The following is a 12,935-nucleotide window of genomic DNA, read 5'->3' on the forward strand; positions in this document are numbered from 1 at the left end:
TTACGGCAGCTCTATCTAGAAAAACCTTATATGCCCCAAGGGAATAACTTACAACCTTTGCCGTGGCAGCTCTGGGGGATTTGTCATCCTTAAATAAATAATTTCCAGAAATTTCAACTACGTTGAACAAAATCTCTAAACTTTGATTAAATGTGTTTGGGAAATGGTGGGCGTGAGAGGGGGGTTAATTACTCTCCACTCATTTTCGACTATTAAAAAGGGCAATTTCAATTTCCAATCAAATGAGCCCTTTTTGAAATTTCTACACTTTCTATATAAACCTTATATGTCCCCAAGGCATAACTTACAACCATTACACTGAGGACTTTCCAGAACTTTCGACTACGTTGAACAAAATTGATATCTTAAAATTTTGATTGGATGTGTTTGGAGAAATAGTGGGCGTGAGAGGGGGGCTAGTTGTCCTTCGATCACTTTTGGCTATTAAAAGGGCACTAGCCCTTTCAATTTCCAATTGAATGAGCCCTTTTTGAAGTTTCTACAACATCGCTTTCTATAAAAACCTTATATGCCACCGGGGCATAACTTACAACACTTGCCCTGAGTGCTTTGGGCGTGGAGGTGTATTCATCCTTAAAGACCTAATTTCCGAAAATTTCAAATACGTTGAATAAAATGGCTATCTAAAAATTTTAATTGGATGTGTTTGGGGAAAAGGTGGGTGAGAGAGGGGGGGGGGTAGTTACCCTCAAATCACTTACGAGATTATTAAAAAGGGCACTAGCCCTTTGGATTTCCAATTAAGTGAGCCCTTCTCCCAGTTTGTACAACACAGATTTCAATAATAACTTATATACCCCCAAGCCATAGCATATAACCCTTGCCCTGAAGGCTTTGGGGGGAGTGTTCTAATCAAAAGTAGAATTTCCTGAACTTTAAACTACGTGGAAAAAATGGTTATCTCAAAATTTCGATTGGAAGTTTTTGGGGAAATGGTGGGCGTGGAAGGGCTGTATGTTGCCTTCCAATCACTATCGACTAATGAAAAGGGCAATAGCCATTTCAATTTCCAATCAAAAGAGCCCTTTTTGAAGTCTCTACGACAACGCGTTCTACAGAAACCTTATATGCCCCAAGGGCATAACTTACAACCTTTGCTTTGAGGGCTGTGGGGGGATTGTCATACTCAAAGACCTAATTTCCAGAACTTTCAACTATTGAACAAAAGGCTATCTTAAAATTTTGATTGGATGTGTTTGGGGAAAAGGTGGGCATGAGAGGAGTGTTAGTTGCCCTCAAATCACTTTCGAGACTATTAAAAAGGGCACTATCCCTTTGAATTTCCAATCGAATGAGCCCTTCTTCAAGTTTCTACGACAAAGATTTTGATAAAAACTTATATGCCCTCAGGGCATAACTTATTACCCTTGCCCTGAAGACTGTGGGGGGGGGGGTGTTCTAATCAATGGTATAATTTCATGAACTTTAAACTACGTGGAAAAAATGGGTATCTCAAAATTTCGATTTGATGTTTTTGGGGAAATGTTGGGCGTGAAAGAGGTGTTAGTTGCCTTCCACTCACTTTCGACTATTAAAAAGGGCAATAACCATTTCAATTTCCAATCGAATGAAGCCTTTTTGAAGTTTCTACGACAACGCGTTCTATAGAAACCTTATATGCCCCAAGGACACAACTTACAACCCTTGCTTTGAGGGCCGTGAGAGGATTGTCATCCTCCCACAGCCAGATTGTCATGGGGTTAGTTGCCCTCAAATCACTTTCGACTAATAAAAAGGGCACTAGACCTTTCAATTTCCAATCGAATGAGCCCTTTTTGAAGTTTCTATGACAAAGATTTCAATAAAAACTTATATGCCCCCAGGGCATAACTTATAACCCTTGCCTTGAAGACTGTGGGGAGACTGTCCTGCTCAAAGGTATAATTTCCTGAACTTTAAACTGCGTGGAACAAAAAGGCTATCTCAAAATTTTGATTGGATGAGTTTGGGGAAATGGTGGGCGTGGAAGGGTGTTAGTTGCCTTCCAATCACTTTCGACTGTTAAAAAGGGCTCTAATCATTTTAATTTCCAATTTAATGAGCCCTTTTTGAAGTTTCTACGACAACGCGTTCTATAAAAACCTTATATGCCCCCAGGGCATAACTTACAACCCTTGCCCTGAGAGCTGTGAGGGTGGGGAGGGGGAGGGTGTCATCCTCAGGGACCTAATTTCCCTAACTTTCAACTACGTTGAACCAAATGGCTATCTTAAAATTCTGATTGGATGTGTTTGGGGAAAAGGTGGGCGTGAGAGGGGGGTTAGTTGCCCTCCAATCACTTTCGACTATTAAAAAGGGCACACGCCATTCCGATTTCCAAATGAATAAGCCCCTTTCGAAGTTTCTAAGACAACTTCTTCGATACAGAGTGCCCTGGTCGAAAGGAAAAATAATAATAAATAATACATTGTGCCAACATCATTCTTATATGCCCCCAGGGCATATAAGAATGAACCCTTGCCCTGAGAGCTGTGGGGGTTGTCATCCTCAAAGACCTAATTTCCAGAACTTTCAACTACGTTGAACAAATGTCTATCTTAAAATTTGGATTGGATTTGTTTGGGGAAAAGGTGGGCATAGAGGGGGGTTAGTTGCCCTCCAATCACTATCCGACTATTAAAAAGGGCACTAGCGCTTTGAATTTCCAATCGAATGAGCCTTTTTTGAAGTTTCTACGACAACGCTTTCTATTAAACTTTATATGCCCCCAGGGCATAACTTACAACCACTGCCCTGAGGGCTGTGGGGGAGTGTCCTCCCCAAAAACATAACTTTTATCGGGAAATCAACTACGCTGAACAAAATGGCTATCTCAAAATAGTGATTGGATGAGTTTGGGGAAAAGGTGGGCGTGAGAGGGGGGTTAGTTGCCCTCCAATCACTTTCGACTATTAAAAAGGGCACTAGCCCTTTGAATTTCCAATCGAATGAGCCTTTTTTGAAGTTTCTACGACAACGCTTTCTAGTAAACTTTATATGCCCCCAGGGCATAACTTACAACCCTTGCCCTGAGGGCTGTGGGGGATTTTCCTCCCCAAAAACATAATTTTTATCCGGAAATCAACTACGCTGAACAAAATGGCTATCTCAAAATTTTGATTGGATATGTTTCAGGAAATGGGGGGGGGGGCGTGGAAGGGGTGTTAGTTGCCTTCCAATCACTTTCGACTACTAAAAAGCGCACACGCCATTCCGATTTCTAAATGAATAAGCCACTTTCGAAGTTTCTAAGACAACTTCTTCGATACGGAGTGCCCTGGTCTAAAGGAAAAAATAATAATAAATAATACATTGTGCCAATATCATTCTTATATGCCCCCAGGGCATATAAGAATGAACCCTTGCCCTGAGGGTTGTGGGGGAGTGACCTCCTCAAAAACATATTTTCTATCTCGAAATCAACTACGCTGAACAAAATGGTTATCTCAAAATTTTGATTAGATGTGTTTGGGGGAATGATAAGGCGTGGGGGGGGGCGAGTTTCCCTCCAATCACTTTCGACTGTTAAAAAGGGCACTAGCAACTCCAATTTCCAATCGAATGAGCCCTTTTCGAAGTTTCTACGACAACTCCTTTGATACGAAGTGCCCTGACCTAAGACAAAGAAAAAAAAATAATAAATTGTGCCAATATCGTTCTTTACTTAGGCAGCGCTATTGCGCTGCCTATGATATTAGCATATGAAACATAAGAGATGTTAATGTCATTTAAAATAGATGAAGACGGGCAAAGTTGAAACAGAACAGGAGAAGAAGCAGATTATTATGGAAAGAAGCAAGGAAGGTCTGGAAACGCCCAAAACTGAAGGCTTCTCTTTTCGAGCATCAGATGCTGGTATGATCCTTCTTATTGATGTTCTTGTACCAGAAGAATATGTGGATCTATTGAGCTTCAATAGCAAGAAGAAGCATTTCCGCATGAGCATGGGAGTCGAAAAAGGACTTTTTAATAAAGAATGAAGAAGGGAGTTCTGTTCAACAAAGAGTAAAGAGCATTGTTAAAACACAAGAAGCAAACCAAAACTCCTATCAATGAAGAAATGAAACTCAAATCCAACAAAAATTCCACCAAACGATTGATTTCAAACTTAAAATGAACAGAACAGTTTGGCATTGCTACCCCACTCGAATCCCCCAAAGATATATATTGTAAATTGCGCTTCATGAAAAAATTGACTTTCACTGGAAAGGAATGAATTTCAAAGAAATAAAATATTGAAAAAAATATTGCCACATTAGACAAACCTGACAGTTAAATTAAACTTTTGCCTTAATGACAAAATTTAACATAGTTGTCAGGTTAAAGTAGCAAATATATTAAAATAATTTAAAATATATTAAGTAAATAATTTAAAATAGTTTTCACAAAACGCACAGATGCAGACAAACCCTGGAAGTTTGAGATGTTTTCCCCCTTTGCAAGTAATTGTGTAAATTGAAAAAAAAAACATTCCCTAGCCTTTGCGTGTGTGTGGGGGGGGGGTCAAGACTATAGATGGGAACAGATTTAAAAGGAATAAAAACACTGGTTTTTAATAGAATAGATTTTCAAAAATATACAGTAGTTAGCAACAAATTTTCCCCTGAAAGTTTGAGTTGCGTTTGGTTACATACTACAGTGAAGACAGAAAAAAATAATTTTAAATACATTTTGTTTTCAGCAAAGTGCAAACGACGCTCTAGCCTCTAGGGGGCTCGAGGAAGCGGTAACGTCGAACCTTATTTACAATCATTTCTGTTCATTTAGTTTAGCTTCCTTTGTTGATATAATTTCTGCCCATTGATTTCTTGATTAACTTATTTTTTTTCTTTTAAAGTTTTGATATTTCTTCAGCTTTTGTAGAAAACTTGGTTTTATAAACTTAGTTTCAATTTATTTTTCAATTGAATTAGCTTATATTTGTATTAAGAGAAGTAATGTTGGTAAAAATTATCATTAATAAGCAATAAATGTTAATTAATTATTGCGGCAGATTGTAGCATTCGTAGAGAAGGTATCCATGGAAGAAGTAGTCGTTGTAGGAACATTCGTGGTAGCAGGCCCTATTCCAGCCAATGTCCATGTTTTGCTTCAGAAAATGGCCTAAAACGGCAACTTGCTGTGGGGTGATCTATTACATTACACAAAAAGGGCACTGGGTATTTTCATTTCCGCTAAATGATTAGTTAAATATGGCTTTGTAAATGTGACAAAAGACCCATTTGACATTTGATTCATTGACAAAGAACCCAAAAAGGACTTTTGAAAGCCTGGCAATTCATTAAAAAAGATGTTCGTAATACCACTTGGACGAGAAGTCTTGTTGGAAATTATCCACTATTTTATTTTATTGATATAGAAATCTTTAAAGGAAAAAGAAAAGAAATCAAAGAAGCAGTAGTATTGAGTACTTAAAATACCTTACATTATTGAACTGCGATGCCACTAATTGGGAGGGGGAAATTTTCCCCTTAAGTTTTCCTTTTTTGGGGAGGGGGTCTTCATGGAATAATGCCCTTTTTGGTAATTCTCATGATAAAATTGAAAAAAACAACAAGTCCAGATTTTGAAAAATACATTTTACCCCCACCCCCTATATTGTTGTGATTTCACAGCACCACTAGTCTTTAAATCCCTGTTTTCATTTCAAAATCTATAACACTTCAGTTTCCATGACCCTTTTTCTAAGTTTCTCCCTCACTAAGGAAAGAGGAGGCTACAGTATTGGCGTTCCCTCATTTCAACACAAAAGCGGTTACCTCTAATGCGAGATTAGTAGGAATTACTTTTGGGCATCTGCAAGTGTCCTGGCTATTCCATTCCCACTTCCTTGTGGTATAATACCCAATGGTACCTGAATTGCAGTCTCCCAGTCTTCTCGCTCCAATAGTCCGTTGATGACCTTCAAGAAAATAAACACCATTATAAATCTAAAAGAATTTCTTACTGAATAGCTATACAAGATTACCTGAAACAACGGGAAGAAATCCCTTCTTCGCCAGTGGCCAGTCGCCTAACGCCAGTAGGAAGACGCAGAAGAATAATTTAACAAATATTCCGTCTATATGCAACAAGGCGTCCTCAGCATTGAAAAAGAGACTCCAAACCATAGCAACTTTTAAAAAAAGAAAACATCTAAAATTAAAGAAACAAAAATCGGTACTTGTATGATAAACACCCTACCGCTCAAGTATTTCATTCATTGACGCACTATAGAATTGTTTTTTTCCGTAGTTTCTTTCAGCTTAGCGTGAGACAAGACAAAGAGAAGTGACAGGAAAAATGGAAAATATATAATTTGGGCAATATATTTGCACATTAGGGGTGGGGAGGGTTGTTGTTGTAAAGTATTTGGACAGTGTGAAGTTAGAACACAATTATTACTACATAATATGCAAGATAATTATACATAACACATTAGGCCTGAAGACCCGCTATACTTTCGCCCACCCCCCTAATGTGCAAATATATAGCCCAAATTTGTTTCTAAAGTATTATATTTTTATCTTACTTTGGTATATTTAATTAGGATTGAGCGTCAGAGAAACATATAAGAAGAATATTAGGTAGGGAGTATGTCATACAAGTACCCAAAATAATAAATGTTTTTACTTTTATAACTTTAATAAATCAAATAATATTAACATTTTGATTACTAAATATGAGTAAATGTATTGTAAACTGACAATACACATTCATTTGTATTTTTTTTTTCAGTAAAGTGGAAATTTTGTTCTGGTCTTGGGAAGGCATAGGGGTTTTGAGCCCAACTTATGTTAATATCTGCTTGTTTTGAGTTTGACTTGGTTATTTATTGTAATTTCTTTTTGTTCTGGGTTTCATTTATTTATCGATGCTAATTTGTGATAGTTTCAGGATTGGTAGATTATTTGATTTTATTTTTGCTAATTTTTTGTTTAATGGAGTTCTTTAGTTTTCTTTGAAAAACTTATTTTGTGGAAAAAGTTTTTTTTAATTAATTATTAAAAACAGGGAACAGGGGGTTTTCAAAGGAATATAAAAAGGGAATAAAAAAAAACAAGTACTTATTAACAGAGAAATAGGTTTTTACAGTGATAGGAAAAAGGAGCAAAAGGGCGGAAAAAGATATTTTCAAAGGAGTATAAAAAATGGAGTTAAAAAGAACGTGTAATAATTAGCAGAGAAAGAGGTTTTCACAATAGTACTAAAAGGGAGGAAAAGGAGGTTTTCAAATCAATAAAAAAACGGAGCAAAAAAAAGAAAGAGTAATTATTAAAAGGGAAATAGGATTTTAAAGTGATAGGAAAATTGAGCAAAATGGCGAGAAAAGAGATTTTCAAAGGAGTATAAAAAATGGAGTAAAAAAAGAACGTGTACTAATTAGCAGAGAAAGATGTTTATAAATGGTAGGAAAAAGCACTAAAAGGGAGGAAAAGGAGATTTTCAAAGGAATATAAAAAGGGAGCAGAAAAAAGAACGAATACTTATTAATAGAGAAAGAGGGTTTCACAACGGTAGGAGAAAGGGGTAAAAATGGCAGGAATAAAAAAAAACACGCGTACCCAAAAACAAAACTATTTTGAAAAGGCATAACAAAGGGGGTAAAAATAGCAGACGAAAGGATTATCAGAGAAAGCAGTTTTCAGAATGGTAGGAATAAGGAGAAAAACAGTGAACGTACTGAGCAATAGAGAAATAAGTTATTAAACGAGTGAGTTAAAGAGAAAGAAGAAAAGCAGGTGAAATAAATTACAGAGAAAGAGATTTTTACGATGATTGGAAAAAGGAGTAAAAAGACGTAAAGGAGTTTTCAAAGTAGCATAAAAAAGGGAGTAAAAAAAAGGACGTATACTGATTAAAAGAGAAAGAGGTTTTTACAATGGTAGAAAAAAGGAGTAAAAAGGCAAGAATAAAAAAAAAACATACGTGCTCAGAAAAAGAACAAAAATATTTTGAAAAGGTGCGATAAACGAATGAGGTAAAGTCAAAAATACTCCGACTGAACCCTCTAAAAAGAGATTTACCCCCCTCCCTGAAGTCCCATTTCCTGTTGTGTCTGAAGTGGAAATACTGGGAGTCATCAAACAGTTCGTGGTAACGAACTGTAAGTAAGGAGCAACCCGGCTCAATAGTAACCGAGGATTTTAAGGGATTTTTAAGGAATCTGAAGGTGTCATCGACGCTGAACGTTTGGGAAAATCCCTGGCTGTGAAAATTACCTTTGCTAATGCTGCAGCCCAGAGTAATAGCCTACGACTCAGGCTGAAGGTGGGTTATGAATCATTCCGGGTTTCTGAATTCCTGCGCCCGCCCCATTGCTGTCATAATTGTCAATCTCCCAACCACATGAAAACCAAATGCGATAAGCCAACAAAATGCAGCCGATGTGCCGGCTCTCATGTATCATCCCGTGATTCCCCCTGTGTTTTTGATCCAAAATGCGCTAATTGTGAGGGTAATCACGCATCGTATAGCCTAAAATGTCGTATTCTGCATGATGTCCTGAGCAAACGTGTGATTCGGAAATGACTGTCGAATTGTCCGTCTCAATCTGCTCTTTTAATATCAATGGCACGAAAGATAAAGATGGCTCATTAAATCAAAAATGAATGGTTTTGACATTCTGTTCTTGCAAGAACATTTACTTCCCGCCATCTCCGTTAACTCTCCACGAAGAAGTAGCCACCATATTGTCTTTACCACCAATGCCCGCAAAACAAAAGGCCGACCGTCCGGGGGCCTTGCATGTGTTATCAAACGATTAGCTTTGTTACTGCTTTGTCACCTGTCTTATTTCATTCCTCTGATAATATCATGGCAATACGACTTGGTCACCTTGTATTTATAAATGTGTATCTTCCCTGCGATTAGAAACGTCTAGCTTCACTTACTAAGTTTTCTAATGCCTGTTTATTCCTTAATACTCTGTTATGTAATGTTGAAAAACGTGGGTATTATTTGCTAATGATAGGTAACTTCAATTGTGATGTTCATAGCTCCTCTACTCGTGCCAACTTTGTCTTAGGTTCGTTGCCAATTGGTTACCGCATAGTACCCACAGCTCTTAATTACAGTTATATTCATAATAGTGGTACTGTGACCAATATTGATTATTGTATTTGCTCTGCCGATGTTCCCTGCTCTGTCGTTAATGTTGACGAAGACGAACGTGATTTTGACCACCTTCCCCTTTCTTTTACTGTGACATTAACCACTGATCCATCTAATCATCCTTGTGCTGCAAATAAAAAATGGTGCATAAAACGAGAGTGGAGCAAAGCCATTTGGCCTTTATATATTTCTACCCTAACAGCTCTGTTGTCCTGCGTCAAGATCCCTTTTAATCTATTGTGCACCAGTGTTTTTTCGCCACAAGCCAGAGTGCAACTGAATGTTTATTACCTTCACTTAGTTAAGTGCATGAAACAAGCTGAGAATGTGGCTGTCCCCCTTGTCAGGTTTAAACTCAAAACTCGAAGTCCAATTTGGAAAGAAGACCCGGGTCTTAAAGCCATCAAAAATCGTGCTAAACTCTAGCTTCGCATCTGGATTGCGTGTGGGCGGCCCTTGCGAGGCCAAGTGTTTGATATAAAGAGTAAGACTAAAGCGGAGTTTAAACGGTATCTTCGTTTGGTTCGATATAATGGTGCTGAGTTCCCTAAGAGTGCAGTGCAACGAAAAGAAGTCATTAATACGTCTAAATTTGATTCATTAGGGACCAGTGATGTTATCCCAGGCTTGGGCATTATAAAAATACTTTTTTTTAAGATTGAGTATAGTGTTCATTATCATTTTCAGTGCTTAGTTTCTAAATTTTTGCCACCCAAAGTTTTGCAACGTCATGTTATTACCGTCTCAACTAAAAGTATTGTTGATTGTATGCTTAAAATTAAGTCTAAATCGAGTGATCTTGATGGGATACCGCTCATCATTTACGTTGTGATTGGCCGGCACTAGTCACTCAGTTCCTGTTACTTTTCCAGTTCTGTTTATGTTCGTCAATGGTGCCTGATTCCTTCCTTTGCGGAACAGTAACTTCGATTCTTAAACGCGCAAGAGACCCTTTTGATTACAGTTCATATAGGCCCATCACTGTTGCTTGCAATATTAGTAAGGTTTTTGAATATGTTCTGCTCCCATATATTATTGAACGAACTGCGAAAGACTCAAACCAATTTGGATTTCAACCTCGTATTGGATGTCAACATGCGCATAAGGTTTTAGCTTCAACTCTTTATGATGCCCAGTCTAAAGGTTATGAATTACATATTTGCGCTTTGGATTTATCTAAAGCCTTCGATAGTATTTGCCATGCACAAATGTGGCACTTTTGTCTGAGTTTGGAGTGAACCGTTCTGTCATACATGTACTTAAATTTTGGTATAGTAATTCGTTTCTTCGTTTAAAATCTGGTCAGGGTACTGCGGTAGTATACCAGTTCAATCTGGAGCAGGAGAGGGTGAGGTGCTATCACCTTATCTATTTAATGCTTGCATTCAAAATGTGTTATTAGGAATCAAGCCTTCGTATTTTTATAATTTATCAGATGTGTCTTATATTGCGTATATGGACGACCTGCTAGTTTTAAGCCAAACTAAATCTAGTTTGGCATTATCGGTGCAACGTATTTCTATGTTTCGGGATATTGGTCTGTTTTTGAATGTTGATGAATATTTAGTTTTCAACCCCAAATCATCAGCTCATAATTTGTCCTGTGGATCCTCAGTAATTCGCAATGTTACGAAATTACGGTGGTTAGGAATTAGCATTTGTTGATCCATTAGGAATGGACTTGTTTGCGACTTCAAGTTCTGAGAGATGTGAAAGAAAAGTTGAAGATCGGATATGCGAAAATTGTACCTGACCGTGGAAAATATTCACGCCGAGCTTTAGCTAAAATGTATTCCACATATTGTGAGCATTCTGTCTTGTTTTTAAGTGGAATGTATTCCTTATCGAATAAGAATGATTTGCGCCAGCTCCGTATCATTTATTTTAGATATTATAAATATTTGCTGTAACTCCCCACTTGATATCCCAATAGGCATAATGTTAGAAAGTATCATACTATTGATATCGTCCAATCGCTTCAGTTACTTGCTAATAATTTAACTAGACATCTCATTGTGTCCCTAGGCCCAAACCATAATATTATCCGTGTGTTTTTGTTACTGATTAAGGTTTAAGTTATCTTTGTTTCTGTGTATTTTATTTTATTTTTTTTCCTTTTTAGTGTACTTTACTCCGCTTATTTTGTATAAAAGTGGGTCATAAATAAATTATTATTATTAAAGTCTAAAAAATGGAATTTTGATACCAGTAGATACATCAAAAGAATCGGATCTTTATGCTGATTTCAAATATATAAGTTTCGTCAAGTTTACTCAAAGGTTTCATCAAGGTTTTTATAGAAAGCGTGGTCATATAAACTTCAGAGGAGGCTTTAGTGTTCTTTTTAAAAGTCAAAGTGATCGGAGGGCGATGAACAAAACCAAAACACACACTGTTCATGCTGGTTGTCAAAAAGGCGTATCAGCAGCATTAAAACGATCAGGAATTACGATCAGAGTAAAAAGATCAGGAATTACTAAACAAAAAAAAAATAAACCCAAGAAAAACAGAAAATAAAATTAATAACAACATAAAGCATAAAGATAAAATACTGATATAGATGAATAAATAAATATTAAAACGATTAAAAATCCAAATGAATACTCAAGTACTTAGAACGAATAAAATTACAACAAACAGGATAATATATATATATATATATATATATATATATATATATATATATATATATATATATATATATATATATATATATATATATATATATATATATATATATATATATATATATATATATATATATATATATATATATATATATATATATATATATATCATTCATAATTTTGAAATAAGGAAAATCATATATATCACTAAAAGTTTTGTTAAAAATCAGGAACGGAATTGAGATACGCCTTTTACGCTTATACAAGCAGTAAATACCTCAAAGAGTAATCCATCTCCAGATACGACAACAATGCCTCTATAGACCGTTAGGTTCACAGTTTTCACCAATCTTCTGGCATGGTTTGGACCAGTTGTAAAAACTGCGTCGCATCCAATATTTGCTTCACTGAGCAATGGAACAACCTGAAAATTGACATATTTCCTTTGAGAGCTTCAATTGTCAACCCCTCAAAACTGTAATGTGGTATGAAAAAATTTTTTATTAAAAAAAAAAACAAAAACGGATGACAGTTTCATTATGGACAGTCACAAAATATCTTGTAATCTTAAAACCAACTTAATTCTTTTATTTCCTGACACTTAATTGATGTCGTTAACGTTAAAAATGCAACACGCCTGTAAGCTAGTGCTTTATTACTTTTCCCCAGAATACACAAACAAACTCGATCTATCTTGTTATTTAAAAAAAAAAAAGAAAAAGTTTTTTTTTAACTGAAAGCAAGGAGCGACATTAAAACTTAAAACGAACAGAAATTATTTCGTATATGAAAGGGGTTGTTCCCTGTTAAACGCCCCGCTCTTTACGCAGAGTTTCACGCTTTCTCACAGCTCTGCTTTATAAAACAATAAAAAACTTTAACGTAAAGGGCGGGGCGTTGAGCAGGGAACAGCCGCTTTCATATACGGAATAATTTCTGTTCGTTTTAAGTTTTAACGTCGCTCCTTACTTTCAGTTAAAAAAACCTTGTTTTTTTATTTAATTTCTGACAGTTTTTGAATTAATGCAGGTTTTGAATTTGGCTCACGGTACATGAATAATTAATACGAAATTTGCATATTAATTTTACTTTTTTTTTAACTAATAATAACCTTATAACAACCTAAGTTTGATTTTTGTTCCAGTTGTTTAAGAATAACTCCTGAATCGCAAAGGCTGTTTAATTAGAATAATAACCTCTTTTAAAAAGTAAAAA

General features: G+C 36.1%; 1 protein-coding gene across 4 annotated transcripts in view; it reads right to left on the reverse strand.

Annotated features, from left to right (window-relative positions):
- The window catches only part of LOC148953718 (sphingosine kinase 1-like), a 99,581-nt gene that overhangs the window by 41,446 nt on the left and 45,200 nt on the right, over positions 1-12,935 (reverse strand). For all 4 annotated transcript variants that reach the window (XM_089086791.1, XM_089086793.1, XM_089086792.1 and 1 more), the window contains exons 4-5: positions 11,998-12,144; positions 5,787-5,902 (exon numbers count right to left, since the gene is read on the reverse strand). In XM_089086791.1, coding sequence (XP_088942917.1) covers positions 5,787-5,902; positions 11,998-12,144 — 263 coding nt within the window. The remainder of the gene's footprint in view (positions 1-5,786; positions 5,903-11,997; positions 12,145-12,935) is intronic.

Source organism: Artemia sp. Qi Xiang Cuo, chromosome 3, assembly GCF_049724085.1.
Source record: "Artemia sp. Qi Xiang Cuo chromosome 3, ASM4972408v1, whole genome shotgun sequence".
Lineage (NCBI taxonomy): Eukaryota > Metazoa > Arthropoda > Branchiopoda > Anostraca > Artemiidae > Artemia > Artemia sp. Qi Xiang Cuo.